Source organism: Lepisosteus platostomus, chromosome 28 (assembly GCF_059453375.1).
Source record: "Lepisosteus platostomus isolate fLepPlt1 chromosome 28, fLepPlt1.hap1, whole genome shotgun sequence".
In the NCBI taxonomy this organism is placed as follows: domain Eukaryota; kingdom Metazoa; phylum Chordata; class Actinopteri; order Semionotiformes; family Lepisosteidae; genus Lepisosteus; species Lepisosteus platostomus.
Genome location: NC_142638.1, coordinates 10,336,228 through 10,357,768, shown reverse-complemented (window position 1 = coordinate 10,357,768; position 21,541 = coordinate 10,336,228). Strand labels below are relative to the sequence as shown.

General features: G+C 51.6%; 1 protein-coding gene across 1 annotated transcript in view; it reads left to right on the top strand.

Moving 5' to 3' along the window:
• Positions 1-2,633: 2,633 nt before the first annotated feature.
• hap1 (huntingtin associated protein 1) overlaps positions 2,634-21,541 on the top strand; it is a 45,679-nt gene continuing 26,771 nt past the window's right edge. The window contains exons 1-3 of the mRNA XM_088622608.1: positions 2,634-2,721; positions 8,329-8,391; positions 10,663-10,755. Coding sequence (XP_088478734.1) covers positions 2,634-2,721; positions 8,329-8,391; positions 10,663-10,755 — 244 coding nt within the window. The remainder of the gene's footprint in view (positions 2,722-8,328; positions 8,392-10,662; positions 10,756-21,541) is intronic.

Sequence of the window (21,541 nt, the reverse complement as noted above, 5' to 3'; positions counted from 1 at the left end):
TTAAGATCTTTTATCGCCCTACTCCCCACCTCGCAACCTCCGCTCTTCAAATTCTGCCCTCCTTACTGTCCCCCAAGCCCGTCTACATTGCATGGGCGACAGGGCCTTCTCCTGCTATGCCCCCAAGCTCTGGAACTCTTTGCCCAAGGATATTAGAGAGTCACCTTCTCTAAACTCCTTCAAATCCAGACTCAAAACCTTCTTCTTCAGAAAAGCCTTTACTTAACTGGTTCCATTCTTCACCCCTCTGCTCTTCTTAATACCATCTTCCACGGTCTCCTCTATTTTTATTGTTGTATTGTTGTAATTATAATTGTGTCCTGTCTTGTGAAATTTTCTTATTTATTGTTGTAGTCTTCTTATTTATTGTTATTGTCATCCTGTAAAGCGCTTTGAGAAGCCACCTTTAAAGGCGCTATATAAAATAAAGTTTATTATTATTATTATTATTATCTCTAGAGGAGGTGTGTCCAGTGTGTCTGACCAGCACGATGTTAACAGGATACCTAAGACAGGGATCTGTGAGGTCTCACACACACACACACACACACACACACACACACACACACACACACACACACACACAGGCTGCTGCTGAATCTGCAATTGAATGTTTCCTGGGATGACACACAGAAACACAACCTGCAGAGAGCTGAGCTGGAGCTGGTTCCTCAGGGTTGGCCACTTCAGGACTGAGCCAGGGCAGCAGTTCCACAGGGGCAGGGCGACACAGTGGAGAGAGGGGCTAGGCAGGGCAGGGGAGAAGGAGGAGGTTTGATTACCTCCTGGGGGAAATCTGGTGAGACTCAGCTGGGGCTCGGTCATCACACAGCTGACCTCACCCCTTTCTCTCATTTCCACTCTCCACTAAAATGGCCAGGCACCCAGGGGAATGAAATCTGACTCTAAGTGCTGGTCACTGCTCACTGCCTTCAGAACCCCTGGTTTTCTAACAGTGGCCGACAGAACAGAAGATGCTACAGGTCACCCTTGAGTCAGTGCTTTCTGAACACTTTGGCACAGCGTGGTTTTAACAAAGTAAGTGGGTAATCCTTTTGTTTAAGAGGTTTAGAGGCTGGATGGAAGCTAAAACTGAGCTTCCTACTGCACAGCTCACAGAAGCAGAGCTGAACACACACGATCCCAGCAAAAACTCAAACTCGAAAAGGATGCCAGTCTGCAGCTGTGTGGCCCTCCTCCGTGCTCCATGATTTACAAAGCCTGCAGGAGCTCAGCGCCACAGCTTGGGTGTGGGTGTGTGTGAGTGTGAATCAGAGAGCTGCTCGTGGCCAGGCAGGGCTGCTGTCTTCACTGCAGCTGTCCTGAAGTCGGCTGAACAAAACAACAGATCCAGGGACGTGATTCAGAGGAGCCACAGCACCCTCACTGACAACTGAACACTGCAGAAACTTTTCTTTCAGTGCTCAGAAAGACAGGCAAGTCCCTGGCTGGTTATCGATACACACCCTTACGATTATAATGAGCTCCACCACTGCCTAGCAACACTTGCACACCTGAGGTATAAACAGCTGCCTCGCACAGAGTCGTGTGTCAGGGTGTGCGTGCTGCACTGGGCACGCTGTGCACATGCTGCTGTATTTGTGTCTGGCCTTTTCGTGCGTGGTGTTGAGTCACATGCGTGTCACATTATCCCCGTGTCAAGACTGCTCATTTAGAAGTGGCATCATGTCTCCAGTGCTACAGCAGCACTCCAGGGTCGTCACCAGGTGAGTCACAGAGGGTAACTTGACCAAACAGGTAAAACTGGAGTGAGCATTGAAAGCCCAGCCTGTCCTGCAGGGGCGCTGTAGTCCCTGCACGCTCGGGACTCAGAGCTCAGCTTGCACTGGCAAAGGTGCAGAGTGACCCCTGCCCCCACCCGGGACCGGCTGGTCCAGTCACAGTGAAGGCTGCAGACAGGCCACACCTGTCGATGGAATGTTTTGTTGCCTAGGCGACAGGGCGTTGCTGGGCGTTGGTTGCCGGCAGGGAGGGTGAGAGTGATCTGCTGGTTTGCCCGGAGGCGTGCCTCTCTCGGTGTCTCACTCCCTCACTCACACACTCTCCTGTTCCCCCTGCCCTCCTACATTTCAAACGCAGGTGCTTGATTGGCTGGTGGTGGAAATAGATCCCCTTCCCCTGAGCTCTCTGTCTGTGGGCTTCCCTTCCCTTCCCTGTCCGACACTTTCTGACCCGAGATCACGATCTGGTATTACTGCCAGGCCCGCTTCTCTCTCTCCTGCTCTGCCTGAATCCCGCGCCCCAAGCTCTGGTGGACAGGCTCCCAGGATTCTCTCCCAGCTCCCAGATCGCAGGGGAGGGCACAGCACAGATTATTCCAGGACCCCCTCCAGCGAGGGTCTCTGACCTCACCACCGCAGGAAATCAATTAATCCGCTGCTAACGCACCACAAATCAATTTGCACAGAGAGCCAAGTGCACGTTTGATGGTGTCAGCCTGCCTGGGGGTCAGACAGACGCTACACTTCGGCCAGATCGTGTTCCTAACGGTCCGTGCATGTCTGTGGCCTGTGTCTCTCCCGGGGGCTCTGAGCGTACTGCACGTGTCCCTGAGAGAGAGAGAGAAAGGGGGGGCAGGAAATAAAAGGAACAGGGGCAGAGGAAGAGAGAAAATGAAAGAATCGAGTGACAAAGCACAAGGCCTGAATGGCAGGAAGGGGCGGGGCGTGTTCCCAGAGGAAGTCCAGACGGTGCGGACCGGTGCGGAGTGTCGGGGGGTGTAACGGGAGTAACCCCCAGAGGGCGCCAGTGGCACCGCTGTCCTGCAGTCAGACCCCAGCGAGCCAGCTCCTCCGCCGGCGCCTCCTGCGCTTGTGACGCCTGCAATGAGGATGAGGGCGGCCACACCCGGGCCTGCAGCAGTCCCCGTTCCTGGATCAGCCTGGCCTCCTCATGAGCACAATACCCCTGGAGCTGGGCTCTGTGGGGCTGTCACACTGATAATACATATATCTTTCTTACATGTTGCCATTCTCTCATCTCCAGGCATATTACGTAGCCAGCAGCCATATCACTCTGCAACTCCCAGCTGGCAGCCCACTGGAGCTCAGCAGGTGTGAGCCTGGTCAGTACCTGGATGGGAGACCTCCTGGGAAACACTAAGGTTGCTGCAGGAAGAGGTGTTAGTGGGGCCAGCAGGGGGCGCTCACCCTGTGATCCATGTGGGTCCTAATGCCCCAGTATAGTGACGGGGACACTATACTGTAAACAGGCGCCGTCCTTCGGATGAGACATAAAACTGAGGTCCTGACTCTCTGTGGTCATTAAACATCCCAGGGTGTTTCTCGAAAAGAGTAGGGGTGTAACCCCGGCGTCCTGGCCAAATTTCCCATTGGCCCTTACCAATCATGGCCTCCTAATAATCCCCATCTCTGAACTGGCTTCATCACTCTGCTCTCCTCCCCACTGAGAGCTGATGTGTGGGGAGCGTTCTGGCGAACTATGGCTGCCGTCGCATCATCCAGGTGGGGCTTCACACTGGTGGTGGTGGAGGGGATCCCCATTACCTGTAAAGCGCTTTGAGTGGAGTGTCCAGAAAAGCGCTATATGAGTTTAAGCAGTTATTATGATTATTATTATTATTATTATTATTATTATTATTACAGTAAAACAGAGCAGGGCAAGGGAGCGCTGGAAGAGACTTCAGTCGCTGTACAGGGGAAAAAGAGAAAATCCCTGCTCCCTGAGCTCCTGCGGAGGACTGGAAAAGCGCAGTTTCAGCGCCGGGACAAGGACACAGCACGGACAACAGCATGTGGAAGGAAGTCCAGCCCCAGCATCCACTTGCACTGATTGATAATGGACAGTCGCCCGATTAAGACAGTTCTTGATGTAGGTCTGGTAACTTGTTAGAGTGTGTTCTTATGGTGAGACGTTTTTGTGAAATAAAGTTTATTTTGATAAAAAAAAAACAGAGCAAGAACAACGGGAAGATATGATTTTGCAATTCAGATTAATACATTTTCAATGGAATTAAAAGCTAGTTTATAACAGTAAGTTTTAAAAGTTCCCATTGTCTCAGCAGAGAGTTGAATACACCTCGACTTTAAAGGCAAGGCTGCCTCTGACAGAACAAAGGGTATAGTCTGTGCAGAGGACTTCACACCGAGCGGCCCTGAAACCCCCAGCCGGACACTTCACTGAACTGTCACTGGCTCCGGCAGCGCCGCGCTCTCCAGCCGGGGAGCTGTGGGCAGGGCGCCCTCTAGTGAGCAAAGCACGCACAATCAAGCTTGTCCTGAGCAATCACTGGTCTCATCTATATTATAGTCTACTGCAATATGATAGCTATAAAACACAGAAATGTCCGTTTATATCCATACAGTATTTCTATTATATTTGTGCATTGGGATTTTTTAATTGATAGCGACGTTTCTCTGCCAAGAACTAAATTTTCAAAGGTGGAAACTGAAAGACTTTTTCATTCAAATAACAATCATTTTCCGGAGAGCGGATCCAATGTTTTGTTTTCAGAAAGAACAGCGCGCAAAACATACAGAAACAGGTATAAATCCTCTCCTGGCCGGAGGCCCAGTTGGGATTTGCAGTCTCGTTGAGGGGCGCTCTCAGAGATCTGGAGTCGAAGATGCCATGTGACACCCCGACTTCGGACCCTGCCTGTCCGGCACTGGGATCTCCACCTCCGCTCCCTGTCGGAGCCGCCCCCTGGGGGCCACAGCTGGAATTGCTCATGGGAATTTCATGACCTGCAGGCATGGCTTAACCCAGTCCATGGCTGGGCCCTTGGGGTCACTAACTGGACACTGGATGGTCAGTGGCCCCCTCCACCACACCTCTCGGCCTTGAATGTCAGGACGACAGCAGCTCAGCTCCGACAGGTTCCGGAGGAAACACATTCTGACCCCTCAGTCTGAGGCTAGTGGCCGTTTCCCCTCTCTGCTCTCTTCCTGACCAGCGACAGAGGCACCGTGCTGCACAGGGGGTCCTGTACTGACTAACGGCACAATTCCTCTTAATCCATTACATTAATTATTGGATTAATGGCACCCAAAAGGGACTGCTTTCCTTCAACAGACATAAACCCCTCAAATATACCTTTAATTACAGTTTGGAAATAAAAGATATACATTTCATCACTAATCCGTTTATTTAAAACGCAAATGTATTTGGAAAATTGAACACAGTTTCTCAGAAAGCAGGTACAGTATTTTGATTTGAGAAAGCAGGCAGCCTCTCACGTCTGTGTTTTTAATGACATGGAAGCCGCTTCAACTCAATATAATTTATTTTATGTAAATGAAGGGCAGAATCACTACAGAGATAAGACATTTATTACCACTGCTGTGAAGTCTGCCCAGACTCAGCGTATGTTTTACTGTAGATACTGCATGTCAGAGAATAACTATTATTCCACTGGGAAGTATAATTGAATTTCACTCTGCTAGAGAAATGTCATCTCAAAAGTTTTTCAGTTTACAAGCCAGCATAAATTTAAAAAATAGCTTTGAAAACATGCTTCACAACAACTTCTTAAAGTGCACAGGCTAATTAAACTGGATGACATGACTGAGCCAGACCAGCCTGATTTAGTAATCCACCTGAGCTGCAGCTCTCCAGTATCAGGGCAGAGTTGGGGGTGTGGGCTGGCAGGACCCCAACTTCAGCATCAGTCTGCTACCTGGGGGTTTCTCCACTGTAATGCAGCTATTGTCAGTCATCACGGAGGTCTGGATCACAGACTTAGAACAATTCCACTGCCTTCTGCTTACAAAGATTTGGGGGACACAGGGGGGGCAAGGACAGTGGGGTACACTGTGGGACAGGGACAGTGGGGAAACTGTGGGACACAGGGAGGACAGGGACACAGCTGACCACTGTGCCAGTGCCCCTGGGACACAGGGGGGACAGTGACAGTGGGGTACACTGTGGGATAGGGACAGTGTGGGACACAGGGGGTCAGGGAGACAGGGACTGCGGGGGACACTTTGGGACACAGGGGGTCAGGGAGACAGGGACTGTGGGGGACACTTTGGGACACAGGGGGTCAGGGAGACAGGGACTGTGGGGGACACTTTGGGACACAGGGGGTCAGGGAGACAGAGACTGGGGGGGACACTTTGGAACACAGGGGGTCAGGGAGACAAGGACTGTGGGACAAAGGGGAGACGGGGAAAGTGAGGGGACACCGTGGAAGAAGGAAGGCAGAGCTGTCTAAGTAAACGATTTGTGTATTAAAACAGAAAGGACCCTGTGAGTTCAGCACCCCACCCTAGCTTTCTAAGGGAATCCAGGCAAACAGTCACTGCAGCTGTCGAGCAAAGCTCTGGCCCTCCTTCACAGTCTTCCTGCAACAATCATGCTCACCCAGGGTGACTCACAGTACTGTACTGCAGCTATCAAAGAGGACTGCAATACAATACACACGCACAACGACAGCCAACAGATCACAAAGCAAAGACAGAAACAACAGGATTAAAGTAGAGTGTCAAAGCCCCGCAGAATCACAAGAGTGCCCTTACAGTTTGGAGAGGAGCCTGCTGGTTTGTTTCTCTGCAACGAGCCCGTGACTCCTGCTGGGTTGAAGAAGGAGACGCCTGCAGCTCCCAGACCTCTCCTGACAAGGTGAGGGGGAGGCAGAGTGGTTCAGCGCCGGTCTGGTCGTGAGCACAGCCAGGCCAGGCCCAGAGAGGCCGAGGCAGGCTGCTGAAGCCGCTGCCCAGCTCTTCGGAGTCCTGCCTGCCAAAGACTCCTCAGGACCGCAGGCTCCCAGACAGCTCCAGCTCCAGTTACTCTCTGTGCCCCACCAGGCTGCAGGTCAAATAAAATACTAAACAACCCCTGACATCTCAGAAGTGTTGTGGGAAATTCCTCAGGAGAAGAGCAGGGGACAGTCTTGTGTAGATTCAGCCTTTATTGAGCTTAATAACACACCAGTGTAGGGATGGGTCAGACAACAGACGATCGCCAACGTTTTCTAACCCTTTTAGAAGCTTGCGTCTTCTGACAGTTCGGTTCGTTTCAGGCTCAGGTTGTTAAAGTGCAGCTCTTTGAGGCTGATCACCCTTTCTCCTGACAGCTTCATCAGGAGCAGACCAATTCCTGCTGTTTTTCCAAAGCCACTCCTTCCTTTACTTTAACAGACATACAGGCAGCTTGGTGAGTGACACAGAGCTGCGCAGTTTACGTCTTCCAGTAATTATGTCATTCACATGAAGTACAAATACATTAACATTGAATACGATCTGATATGTATCCCACTTCAGAAATATCAGAATGTTGCTCGGTTGGCTCTCAGGAGTGGACTGCAGGGATTATTGCTGTTTTTTTTCTTGCAATAAAAACTTCTTAGGTGACTTGAATGGGGTTTTCTAAGCTTTGAAGGCCTCAGAAAAATTTGCATTTTGTACTTCAAACACCTCAGTTAATCATAATCTTAAATACACTGTGGAAAACAGGAGAAAAAGGTCATATTACTCTCAACTTTATGACTTTAGACATCGTAAGTCTCAGTATTTCGAATGAAGCCCTACAGACTGCTCAGCGCTCTGTAATATTTACATATACAGTATATCTTAGCAACAGATAAGGTTGTTGACTCTGTAAACGGTGAACAAAACCGGTCCTTGCCTGCACCTTTGTATTTGAATCCTGGAGTCATGTTTTGAGGATACTCGCTCCCACCAAACTAAATACTAAAACTTGGACGAAACCCGAAACTCTTCGACTATAGTTATGCGATTGTAGTTCTTCTCCCCCCCGGAGGGAAAGCAGGCCACTCCCGAAACGAACTACATATCCCAGAGTGCCCCCCGCGGCGTCCCGCTGCTTTGCCAAGTAAAACATCGCCGCTGTAATTCATTGACAGCCGGAGTCCGACGGCGCACCTCTAAGTTCAAGCTGAGACACAGCGAACTACCGGGATCTTAACAACGCGACTCAAAGCGTGAGTTTCCACTGTCAAGAACCGGCAAACCGCGTTCTGTTGATTTGATCTCTGCGTGTTTTGTTAAGAACCGGTAAAAACACGGGCTATTGTTTCAGCCTCACTCTCTGGCTCTGCGGGTACGTCAGAGACACTGTATCAAGTTCACAAAATGTTATCAGGGCGGGTTTTAATTCCGCCTGATTGTTGAACCGGTGGCGGCGACACTGTTATGTGTGTGGCGAGGGTCTGTTTTTCTGTGATCGGTGCCTCGTGTGTCCTGCCTGCAGACTTGTCATTTCTCGATCCGAAACGTGTTTCCCTATGTTTTTCGTTTTCTGTCGTTTCCGCTCGTTTACAGTGTCTGAGCTTGTTCAACTCGTGAGCAGCACTTCCACTGCCTGCTATCGGCGTGGAGCACTGAGCGCAGCCTGCGAGTCTGTGGGCACAGCGGGTGCCAGAGAGGACACAGCACGGCGCGTCTTCAGGTTAGAGATCCCTGCTGCTCTCACGGGGGAATAGGAATTATTTGACATCCCGTACAAAAGCCGCTTATACGTGAAATGTATGCACGAAAAGCTCACAATCTGACATTCTGTATCTAAAATGACATTTGCACAGGGCTGTGTGTTAAAATCGTGCGCTTACAACTGGATCAGTGACGCCTCAGGGACCCGACGTGTAGCCCAAAGCGAAGGGTAGCCCGAGGGTGTCAGACACTGGAGGACTCGGACGCTGGGATAAGCGATGAGAGCACAGCGTTTTCGGAATGTGTGGAAAGCCTGAAACTCCCATTAGGCCGACAGAGAGATGACAAATGAAGTAAAATGCTGAAAAAGTCCCAAAATGTGGCCCCACAAGTTCTCCGCCTCAATGGCCGGATTGCTGAACTGCTCCAGCGGCGCTGTCAGCGCAGTGAGGACCGATGCACTGTCTCCGACCGCGCTGGCCGGCAGCCCTGCGCCTGTCCCACGCCTGTCCCTCCTGCACAGTCAGCGTGTCCGTCTGCGGGCTGTGGGCCAGCGGTGCCGCCCGAGACCGCGCCCAGGCCGGTCTGCACTCTGCGGGGTCTGACGCCCACCCACTCCCCCGGTGGACGCTGTGCACGGCGTGGAGGGGCCAGGTGGAGACACGCGGAAGCTGAGAAGGATGTCGGTCAGGATATAATCAGATACCAGAATCGCCGCGGTCAGACTTCTGCAGTTGATAGACTCGCACTGGACCACTCCGGTCTCAACACCTTGTGGTATTTGTAAAAAATGAAGAAAGGCTGCAACAGAAGGCTATTCAGCTCCCCTAGTTGGTCTGCTGTATCATACCTTACCACGCCCCCCTGTGCTCTGTCCTGGTTCCTCTGCTGCCCTGTCCAGTGTGTCTATCGGGGCCCCTGCTTTGCGGCCTCCTGCTCGCCGCTGTTATTCAGTCACACGCCAGCAGAGGGAGCCTTCCTCCACGCGCTTCAGGACAAGCCCTGCTCCTCGAGCTGTCCTGAAAGGCGCTGTTTCATCACGTGCTGTTCCTGCCCGGGTTCAAAGTGCCGCTGGGAGCCCTGCAGCGGCCTGACAGAGCTGCTGTTCCCCTCCAGCCCACTTCCTCAGTGACGTCGGAGCGGGCTGGGCACAGCTGCCTGGGGAATCCTGCTAATACAATCAGCACACACATTCTATAAGATAAGATCACTTCTTTGGCCCTATACAATTTCTTGCATAAGGAATTTGACTTTTCGCAGACCCCAGCTTGCTCTCCATGAGACACACAGACAGAGAGAGAAGCTTGGGGTCAGAGCGCAGGGTCAGCCATTTATACGGCGCCCCTGGAGCAGTTGGGGTTAAGGGACTTGCTCAGGGGCCCAACAGAGTAGGATTCCTCTGCCGGCTGCGGGATATGAACCGGCAACCTTCCAGCCACAGGCGCAGATCCTGAGCCGCAGAGCGTGTTTCTAACACACCAGAGATGAACACTGCCCCCCCATCCCTCTCTAGAGAGGCCATAGACAGAGCTGCAGTTTTCTTTGTAAAATATGAAAGCACAAAACCTCCAAATGTTTTGACATTTCACTTTGCCCTCAGGTCAGAAAGTGCTCATGCATGCGGTCCTGCTAGGATTCGCATTTTTAATCCCTCAGGCCCTGAGGCTCAAGCGCGGCCAGGCAGGGCTGACCTGCATCAGGAAACGATTCCTCTGGCACCTCACCGGCGTTAAAAGTGTATTTTTATAATCAGGCAGCTAAGGAAAAACGGATACCATTGCACAGCCGTGTGGACCTAATCTCTCTTTCCTTCTCTGTCACGTGTCAGCAGAGGGAATAGGACTCCCATTGCTTAGCAGTCTGAGCCATTGCAGGTTTCGCCTGCTGCTCGTGTGATGCTTGCTGTCTTGTGGTAAAGCCCTGCACGGGACCTCATCTGTGCAGAGGGAGTCTGACTTGCTCCTCTGGGGCAGTGCTGCTCGGAGCCGCAGGGCAGGAACAGGGGTCGGTGTGTGGCTCTCGAGGGGCAGTCTGTCCACCCCAAAGGGGCTTGTGCACTCAGATCAGCCAGCATCGGCGGCCGCTGGGAGTACCGGCGCAGACGGCAGCCTGGGTGTGAGTGGGCGGGGGGGGAGAGCCACAGCCGTGTTTCTGAACCTGCGCCAGGCTCTTTGACTGGATTTGCATTACGACATGCTGTTTGAACTGCTGACTCAGACTGACTCGGGCCCTCTCTCTCTCTCCCTCGCCTCCCTCGCTCTCACTTCCTCCCTCGCGCGCGGTGAGGCAGGACGGCAGGAGCGATCGACGCCGAAGGTCAAGCCGGAGAGGAGCCTGCTTCTGACCAGCGGCTGCCGGACAGGAGCCCTGGCTCCGCCTCTGTGTGAGTGACCGCTCTGCTGAAGACTAGCCTGCCTCTGTCCGCCTGGACTGCCCTTTGTCACGATCTTCATCGCGGTTTTCCAGCACACAGGGATCTTTGTTTTACAGCTGAGATTTCTAAATGGGATTGACGAAGTGATTAGGAAGCAGGGATTAGGAAGTGCTTTGGGCAAGATGTAGAATTATTAGACAAGAGCCTTAAAAACTTTATGAAAGTTTTGTTTGTGTAGAGAGCAAATTCCCTTTTGCTTTTTTGATTAAGGGAAAAAACAAAGGTCCATTGCGCTCGGGTTCTTTGACCTGGGCTGTGTCCGGGCTCGGACACATGGAGAGGGCGTGCTGTGTTCTGCTCACCTGGACCGGGCCACTGCTGCTAGCTCCCTCACTGCAGGGTGACCTTCCCACAGGTCACTGATTCCTCAAACAGAAGCCTCCTGGGAGAAGGTGTCTGGGCCTCTCATAATTACTGGCCTGCTCAGCCCATAGAAGCGCAGCACTGTGCTGGGACCCAGGTGCCCACTTCTTCAGTTTGTCAGGAGCCACCTGTCAGTTGGGAGCTGTAAAGCTAATCAGGTCAGTGCTGCGCCCTGAAAAGCTCTCTTGTGTCACAATGAACTTGCAGAAACGGACCTGCAGTAAACAGAACAATGGCTTTTCTTCTGCGGGGCCCCCGCAGGTGTGCGCAGGAGGGTGGGCGAATAGGAAACAAAGCTTTGGGATAAACTGAACTGTTATGACTTCATCCGGCTTTTCAGCTTGGCCTAGTTTTCCAGCCTGGTCTTTTTTTGCCGTGTCTGTGTGCAGTTTAATGTTGCGTTTCTGTATGAATGTTCAGAAAATTGTCGCACCTCCTCGCCACCCTGCCTTTAAACAGTGTCAGTTTGCTCTGATTACGTGGTCTGATGAAGCAAGGCGGCGTATGATCGATTAGCGATAATTGGCACTCAGCTGGTGACTGAGGCTGCACTGGTATCTCTCCCCGAGGTCTCTACCGGAGTGTGCCTTTGGGCTGGGTCCTGGCGAGACGTGCTGATCGACAGGGATGTGTCTTCATCCTTGCTGCCTGCACAAGGCTCTAGAAGGAGCGAAAGCAGCAGACAGACAGCTGTAAAAATAGCAGGAGGGGGAATGAGCTCGGCCCACTTTAAATAGAGCACAGCAGCAGTGGCAGGGACAGCTCACTGCTGGACGCTTAAGGGAAAACACTCTGGCAGCCTCAGGGGCCAAGTCTCAGTGCAGTTTGGAAGAAGAACCTGGGGCACTTGGTAAAGATCAGGCCTGAAGGTGCAGTGAGCACCTCTGATCCTCACTGACCCTTGACCTCTGACCTGGAGGTCAATGGGAAACAGATTCTGAATTTACATTTCTGTCTTCCTCCTTCAAACCCGATGCCTCTGAGAAATTTCACACAACCGGCGCAAGCAGGTTAATATGTGCTCAATGTACCATTGGAAATATAGCATCTCCGATTGCATTGAGTGAGTCAAATAATAAAAATGACACAATCAGCTTTTTAGGCAGAGAGGGCACAGAGGGCCGAATCAGAAGCTGTGCTCACGGGGTTAGGAGAGAGGTCAGGTGTCCCAGCAGGGAGGAGAGCTCCCTCGACCTGCACCCTCTGGGCAGACACTCACCACTGAATGCTCGTACCCCAGCCAGCAGGGCTCACAGGCTCCCAGCTCGCTCGCCCACCAAAATCAATTCAATTCAATTTATTTTTATAAAGCGCCTTTCAAGGTGCCCCGAGGTGCATAACAAAGCAAGTGACCATACATGTTGGGACTCCTGCTGTTACTGCAAGTTACACCCACAGCCCTGTGCCTGAACACTCAGGTCCCCTGGGCTTTTGAGAGAACCTCTCAGAAACATCCCAGAAGGTTAGACGAGCTTTTAAAAAAATAGCTGCTTTTTTGACTACTAACAAAACAAGCAACACTAGCACTGTGCTGATAGCCGATGTACCGTCTCTGAGTTTGATTCTCAGCTGGGCCAGAGGGCGTCACTGCCCAGCACTGTGCACAGCTCTGCCCAGGCTTGGCTTCTCACACGTCTGGGGGTCTTTAGGTCTTGAAACGAAGACCCTTATTTAATCACCACTGTAATTCCGAAATTCTACCCTGAAATTACTTATGCTCTTTGTTAGTTAGACAAGGGGTTTTCCATGGCTGCACCTGTCTGTGCCTGACTGTACAGTACAGGAACTGTGATATTTACTGTAACTGCACTGTGATAAATCACCCCCCACAGGCCTTGGCGCTGTGTGAGATGGTCTTCCTTGTCCTGTTGTGTTTATTATACACTAAATAACTACGGTAACTGGGCAGTGACTTCCTGGTTAGACACGGCGTGCGGAATCACAAACACTGCTGATCCAGGAACTGGCTTTATTGTAGCCAACTACAGTCTTTAAGATTGTGAATTTCCTGAAGAAAATTGTTTAGGCACAGATGTCCAGAATCTGTTCTTGGGTGCCTTTTTAATAGAATTTAACTGAAGCTAACAAAGCATCTTGAAAAGATGTCAATATGGGGCTCCTTATTCTGTCTTCATGTACTCTAATGTGGCGTTCGTCGATTCCTTGTCTCTGCTATTTATCAATTCAATAATTATGATGAGGGTTGGAGAGAAACTCTGCAGTGGAGTGGACTGGCCATGGACTCACTTCAGTCTTTGATCCAGTTCTGATCTTACAGGCATGCCGCATCCTGGACTGTACCATCTGGGTGTCTTTCACAGGGGTGTCCCCACAGGCAAAGCTCCCACTGTCTTGTGCATCAGTGCTTTGGAAAGTATGTGGTCAGACGCCAGAGCCACACAACCGAAGTCACCCTTAAACTCACTGTTGCAAAACATTGGTTTTCCAGTTGAGGGGGAGCTGGGCACCCCAGTGTGACCCCCTCACCCCCAGAGATGGCGTCTCCCTCTGTGGTTGGTGGTTACTAAGAAAAACTCCTGTTTGAAGACTGGCGGCGAGAGAGGTGTGGTCTGGGTAGGGGAAGCGCTGTGATGCTCCAGAAGGGGGCGCTGGTGGGCTCCTGGCGTGTCCTTTACGGGCATGGCGGGAGGCGCTCAGTTTAGGGCGTGTCATGGTGTGGCTGGCTGGCGTGTGCACGTCTCCCTGTGTGCTTCTCTCCTGTTTCCTTTTCCTGGAACTGCCATTGTAGCGCACCCAGATAAGATAAGGTTACGATTACAGGAATATACAGGCTGGCGAGGCCACTTTCAGTCCACCACCCTGTGTTTGGAAAGACCCCCAGTGTGCCTTTAATGAGCCTGAAGCCTAGTCCTGGCATTGTTTTAAATAGTCATTTTAAGATACTTTTAAAATCTGTCAAATTCCCTGCATTCACACGTCTCGGATGAGAAGGATATTTTAATCACAAGGGAGTTCCAAGTTAAAAATAGAGTTCTTCTTCTTCTATTATTATTATTATTATAATTGGAGCGATGTGTCATAAGGAAGACCACAGACCAGGTGAGGCTGCTGGCCCAATCGTGTATCGTGCTTCCTTATCAGCCCTCAGGGGATCCCCAGTTCCTGAAGAACCCCAGGGAATCAGCCCAGCAGGTGGCCCCTGGCCAGGCAGGGTGCTCTGGGACAGCAGTGATCTCTTCACGAAAGGGTCTTTGCCATGGATCTGCTGCAGCTGAGCTTAGTTTTTAAATACTTCAGGCACAGAAGTGACGTAACTGTCGCCAGCAGTGAGCAGTGGAGAGTCAGAAGAGATAATGTCTTCATTGTTTGTAAGATCAGTTCAGTGGAATTGACTTTCTGGGCAGCTGGAAGTTTCTCGTTAGTCCAATTCTTTCTAATTTGTTTCTGGATTTCAGAGAGCTGTAGTGACATAAATAATTTCCTGTTAAATATCAAGGACATGAAAATCAATAATGATGCTAGTTTTAAAAAGACATACTGTGCAATATAATTAAACTGTGTATACAGTGCTGTGTTAACAGTATTTATTACTTAGCTGTAGCCTGAGCTACACTGCAGCTGCATGTTGATCTAAAGACATGTGGTGTTGTGGGCTGGGCACCCAGGCGGGTTGGCTAAGAGGCTTACAGTAACCGTGTGTGATGAGTCAACTGGTCATATTTGTTCAGTGAATATTCCCTTCTGTGGAGCCTCACGTGGTCGATTTTATTTCTTCCTTTTAGTGCTTTATGTGCTGTAACTGCTGATATCCAGACCTGCTCACAGATACAGGCTGCCGTATCTGTTCACTTCAGAGATGATAATAATAATAATAATAATTGCTTACACTTATATAGCGCTTTTCTGGACACTCCACTCAAAGCGCTTTACAGGTCATGGGGATCCCCTCCACCACCACCAGTGTGCAGCCCCACCTGGACACCACACACCAGCTCTCAGTGGGGAGGAGAGCAGAGTGATGAAGCCAGTTCATAGATGGGGATTATTAGGAGGCCATGATTGGTGAGGGCCAATGGAAAATTTGGATAGGACACCAGGGTTACACCCCCTAATCTTTTCGAGAAACGCCCTGGGATTTTTAATGACCACAGAGAGTCAGGACCTTGGTTTTACGTCTCATCCGAAGGACGGCGCCTGTTTACAGTATAGTGTCCCCGTCACTATACTGGGGCATTAGGACCCACATGGACCTCAGGGTGAGCACCCACTGCTGGCCCCACTAACACCTCTTCCAGCAGCAACCTTAGTTTTTCCCAGGAGGTCTCCCATCCAGGTACTGACCAGGCTCACACCTGCTGAGCTCCAGTGGGCTGCCAGCTGGGAGCTGCAGAGTGATATGGCTGCTGGCGATGATGTATGCAGACGGGCAACTCTGTTAGCTTGGTTTTGTACAGTATCTCCAACCTGCCTGTTCAGCACCTGTTGCTTCTGTGGCACCTCAGACACGTCCTCTTCCCAGCTCTGAGGCCTGTGCAGGGAGGGGGCCCTGCAGCATTGCTGTCAGTGACAGCGCAGGCGGGGGGCTCCCCTGAGCCTCCGAGCGAGAGCTGCCACAGCGAATGAGACTGACAGCTGATGGAATAAATCTGCCCTCGCAAGCGTTCGTTTCACGAAACCGGGAGTGAGCAGGAGCCCGAGAAATGAGCTGAGCAGCTGGGGCTCAAGACGCCGTGCATGACTAACCCATTGGGTCCCATTGTAGATGGTCTGACAAATTAAACCCTGAGAGGTATTGGCTCCTATTGTATTAGAACCGGATTGGTCTGCAGCTTAGGTTACTGTGGGTCAGAGATGTCGCACAAAGGGAGCGGAGGGTTTTTCTCAGGGAGTTCAGAGGAGGGTGCTGTATTGTCGGGGTTCCTTTTCTGGGAGGCCTTATTGTCCTTTTATTCCCGAGCTATTGCCGGATCGTGCTGGACTAGATCTAAGTCCTGCTTTTCATATTCATAAAGGCGCACAGGCATGCGAGAGGGGCTGGATCTGGTTGCCTGGGAACCTTGTCCGGAGTTCTGCAGTTGCCAGGGAGATGGGGGACAGAGTACAAGGTGGGGCTGAGGGCCCTATCAGAGAGCAGGTATCCCCCTCCCCCTGCTCGCCCTCCCGGCGCGCGCTGCGATCTGCCGAGCGCTGCGTGCCTCTCCACACGTATTCAATGCCTCCGCTCTGCTGCCGTTTGGACCGGCTGCCACAGCTGCTCCTGAGTGATTTCCACTTTGTCTTCGTCAAGGTCAGGGTCAAGCCCTGGTTATTTTAGCACCGAGGAGATGACTTTCCAGGCTTTCCACCTGCTTCTTAACATTTGCTCTGCTTTTAAACTTTCTTAAACTTTAAGCAAATCTCACAGAGCTCTAATAAGCAGCTTTTAAAAGCTCGCACCGATACCGTGACAAAGCGAGAGATAAACCTCAGGAAATCCCTGACTTAGGCAAACAGCAGAATCCGCAGGAACAGTGGACCGGTTTACCGTGGTAAATTCTTGAAAAGGTGTTGACTCCTGTTACATTTGCACCTTTTAATCTGGAATGGTAGTTTACAGAAGATGAAGGTTTCCTCTTTCAAATTAAAATGGGACCGGATTTCAGTCTACACACACTGCATTGGACACATGTGAAAATACTGTGACATTTAGAGAGTGTTTGATCCAGTTGAGACAGAAAATCTCTGCTGGGGTCTCATGTGGTTAGTTCAGGGGAAAACAGAGCACACTGCCAGCTCCAGGTCACCACTGGAGTTGGGCGGAGCGGTGGCTCTGTGGCTCAGGATCTGCACCTGTAGCTCGAAGGTTGCTGGTTCGTATCCCGCAGCCGGCAGAGGAATCCTACTCTGTTGGGCCCCTGAGCAAGTCCCTTAACCCCAACTGCTCCAGGGGCGCCGTATAAATGGCTGACCCTGCGCTCTGACCCCCAGCTTCTCTCCCTGTCTGTGTGTCTCATGGAGAGCAAGCAGGGGTATGCAAAAAGACAAATTCCTAATACAAGAAATTGTATATGGCCAATAAAGTGATCTTATCTTATCTTCCCTGTCCTGAATAATGGCACTACAGCCTAACCTATCTCTGCATCAGCTGTTTACCTCAGAACTGTGTTAAGAGCTGAGAGCTGCCTGTCCTGCCTGCCCATGGTTAACAGAACTGGACAGTTCTGGGCACTGGCCAATGCCGCCAGGCCTGACCCTGACCCCACACTGACCCCTGTTGACCCCTGACCTGCGCACAGCAGAGGGAGGAAGCTGTACATGCTGGAGTGGGCACCTGCTATGAGCGGGAATAGTAATTAGACTGACAGAGTTTCCATCCCCAGCTGAGAACTGTACCAGAGCCGAGGCCTCTCACTCCCTTGGTATCAGGGAACCCCTTTTTCAAGTTGTCGTCCATCACTGGAGACCCCTGGGGTGCAGGAGGCTGGGGTACTGACCCTGCTGGTTAGCACAGCTCTGGAGACCCCTGGGGTGCAGGAGGCTGGGGTACTGACCCTGCTGGTTAGCACAGCTCTGGAGACCCCTGGGGTGCAGGAGGCTGGGGTACTGACCCTGCCTGTCAGTCACAGCCCCAGAAACCCCTGGGGTGCCGGAGGCTGGGGTATTGACCCTGCTGGTCAGTCACAGCCTCTTCCAGTGCCTCCTACAACTTGTTCCCTTCTGTTTGTGTGTAAGGGGGTGGGGAAGGGGTGTCACAATTCTGCAGGGGAACAAAAGCTTTGAAAGTGATTCTGGGGATGTCTGTGCACTTGGACCCTGCAAGCTGTCTGCGCAGAGCAGAGACGTGCTGAGTCAGCCAGGCTGGGGAGGGGCGAGTGGGTGGGACAGAGGCCTGAGTGGGGGTGGGCAGACATTCTCCTGGTCACATGGCCGCCGAGAGGGGCGATAAGGCTGGCGGAGCGTGGAGCAGCAGGCTGGAGCTGGCAGAGTGCAGAGGGAAGCAGCCAGGGGAAGCTGGAGCAGTGCAGCTCTCTGTGGAAAACACAGCCCTGACGTCATGCACTACCGGATCTCACGGTCAGTCCTGTGCAAACCCTGTCCGTCAGTGCTCCTGTCTCTGATCAGTGTGCTTGACTCTGTCCCTCAGTGCTCCTGTCTCTGATTAGTGTGCTTGACTCTGTCCCTCAGCCCTGAGGCTCCAGTCTCTGATCAGTGTGCTTGACTCTGTCCCTCAGTGCTCCTGTCTCTGATTAGTGTGCTTGACTCTGTCCCTCAGCCCTGAGGCTCCAGTCTCTGATCAGTGTGCTTGACTCTGTCCCTCAGTGCTCCTGTCTCTGATTAGTGTGCTTGACTCTGTCCCTCAGCCCTGAGGCTCCAGTCTCTGATCAGTGTGCTTGACTCTGTCCATCAGTGCTGGTGCTCCTGTCTCTGATCAGTGTGTTTGACTCTGTCTCTGAGTGCTCCTGTCTCTGATCAGTGTGCTTGACTCTGTCCCTCAGTGCTCCTGTCTCTGATTAGTGTGCTTGACTCTGTCCCTCAGCCCTGATGCTCCTGTCTCTGATCAGTGTGCTTGACTCTGTCTCTCTGTGCTGAGGATCCTGTCTGTGATCAGTGTGTTTGACTCTGTCTCTCAGTGCTCCTGTCTCTGATCAGTGTGTTTGACTCTGTCCCTCAGTGCTTCTGTCTCTGATCAGTGCGCTTGACTCTGTCTCTGAGTGCTCCTGTCTGATCATTGTGCTTGACTCTGTCTCTGAGTGCTCCTGTCTCTGATCAGTGTGCTTGACTCTGTCTCTCAGTGCTCCTGTCTCTGATCAGTGTGCTTGATTCTGTCTCTCAGCACTGAGGCTCCTGTCTCTGATCAGTGTGTTTGACTCTGTCTCTCAGGGCTCCTGTCTCTGATCAGTGTGCTTGACTCTGTTCGTCAGCACTGGGGCTCCTGAGGCAGTTTCTTAAATGTAGGCAGGGGAGCTGCAGAATCTCAGCAGTGTGATCTCGGGGTGGGGTTGTGTGCTCATCTCTTTGTTCGGCTGTTTGAGTGTTTGAGCTGAAAACTTTGTGTGAATTTTCAAAGCTGCAAGGGGAAGGTGCTGTCTGTTTGGGCAGCAGCGAGGGTTGTGGGGAGGGTCCAGGCTGTGTCTGCGGCTTGCCTTGGTCACAGAGGAGGTGGCAGGCGAAGGTGTCTCGTACCCGAGTGTCATTTCGGTGCCTAGCAGGGTGGAACTGGCTGTGAACGTGCATGTCAGTGTGACGACTCCTCCTGTGAAAATGTGTGCACCTTTGCTCTGTGGATATCTGCGTATTGCACTTTGGATTTGGTGATGTGTGAGCAGTGAAACGTGTCCTTTGCTTTGTCTGCGCAGGCTGTAGTAAAAGGCTCATTATATTAAAATACCTTCTTTCCACTCTGACACCCAGAAACTCCTCTCTGTTGCACCCGAGGTTTCAGTTCTGAGCTGAACAGTAAAAACATTTGAATCTGTTTAAGATTCCCGGTCAGTGTGCGAGCTTTAACTTAGCGAGAGCAGTTTAACTCTCCATTCCTCTCTGTCACCTCTTTAAAGCTATGTGAGATGACTGATTTTAAAGGCACTGGAGAACGTGCAGTTGATTAATATGTAAGGCCCCCCGTGAGGGGGGAACGGGAGGAGGCGTGACAAACGTGCTAATTGTCAGAGTGGAGAGGACAAACGATAAAGAGGGGCTCTTCCTGCCTGGTGTCTGGTTCAGCTTCATCTGCAGTCATTGCCTGCTGTGGCCCCTGTGCCTGCTGGGCGCTGCCCCCTGCTCTGGTCACTCGATGGCCATTGCCGTTCAGGTCCATTCTTGCAGGCCTGGCCCCCCCCGGCTGCTGCGTCCAGCCTCTGTTCCTGGGGATCCGCAGGGGAGCCTTGTGCTCACCGGCTCCCTCCAGAGCCCCTGAATCACTGGCCTTGACCCCTCAGCTGGGGCTCCGAGGCTGACTGGGGCAGGGCTGTGTGTGTGTGTGTGTGTGTGTGTGTGTGTGTGTGTGTGTGTGTGTGTGTGTGTGTGTGTGTGTGTGTGTGTGTGTGTGAGTGTGAGAGAGAGAGGGTGATGTGTGTGTGTGTGAGAGAGAGGGGGTGATGTGTGTGTTACTGAGTGTGTGTGAGTGAGTATGAGAGAGAGAGGGTGATGAGTGTGTGTGTGTGAGAGAGGGGGTGATGTGTGTGTTACTGAGTGTGTGTGAGTGAGTATGAGAGACAGGGTGATGAGTGTGTGTGTGTTGGGGGGGTGATGTGTGTGTTACTGAGTGTGTGTGAGTGAGTATGAGAGACAGGGTGATGAGTGTGTGTGTGTTGGGGGGGTGATGTGTGTGTTACTGAGTGTGTGTGAGTGAGTATGTTTGAGAGAGACAGGGTGATGAGTGTGAGAGAGAGGGATGTGTGTGAGAGTGATGTGTGTGTGATTAGGAGTGTGTGAGGGTGTGTGTGTTGGTGTGTTAGAATATCCACATAATTCCAGAGCTGTATAAATGGGTGTATGTCTCAAACCGCACGTAGGCTCGCAGACACCGTCGCATTACCACGGGCAACCACTAATTCACCTCACGCACTTTGCCTATTTAAACTTCCACTCTGCAACCCCTCCTCGCTCACTATTGAGGTTTCCTCAGCCTGAGCTGCGTATCTAGTTAGCGATTTTCCCTGGCTTATCGTTTGTTCTTGTGACCCCCTGGATTTCTGACCCACCGCTTCTGATCTCCGACCTCGCTCTAGCCTCACGATTTGGATAACATTCGCCTAGGGTTTCAGTTTCCTCTCTCACTCTCCGCACAGGGTCTTTTCCTACCTTTTCCCCTCGGAATACGTAACTGTGCAAATGTATCTTGCTTTGGATAAAAAGTGTCAGACGAATAAATCGGTAAATTAGCAGTAATTTGTGTGTTTCACAAGGTGGACGCTGAACCCCGTTGTGTCTCAGCTGCGCTGCAAGCCCCACACTCCACGTGGCACTGAGCGACCCCTCTGTGACTGGTCCCACCTGGTCACAACTGGTCACGTTCAGGCAACAGGCAACGTTTCAGGACAATCTAGGTGACAGGCTAGATTAAAATTCAACTATACCAGAACTCATGGACACGGACAAAAAAATGTAGAGCTTATTCCATGACAAATTGTATACGTGAGGCCTCAAGCCTCTTTTGCAGAGTGTGAGCGTAACTCTGCTCCCACTGCATGCTGGGAGCGGTGGGTGCAGGGGTGTGATCTGTTGCCATTTTTCCCAGTTGTAGACTCTTGTGCAGCTTGTTCTGATACAGAAGAAGTGGACTGTGTTTCTTATTTGGATGTCATGCCTCTATCAAAATGAAGGTACAAAGCTTGCAGCATCTAGGGCGCAGTCTCCTGACTTACTGTTTGTTCTAAAAGCAGGGGGTTAGAGTGCTGTGCAATGGGAATCTGATCTGCACCTCTGGGAG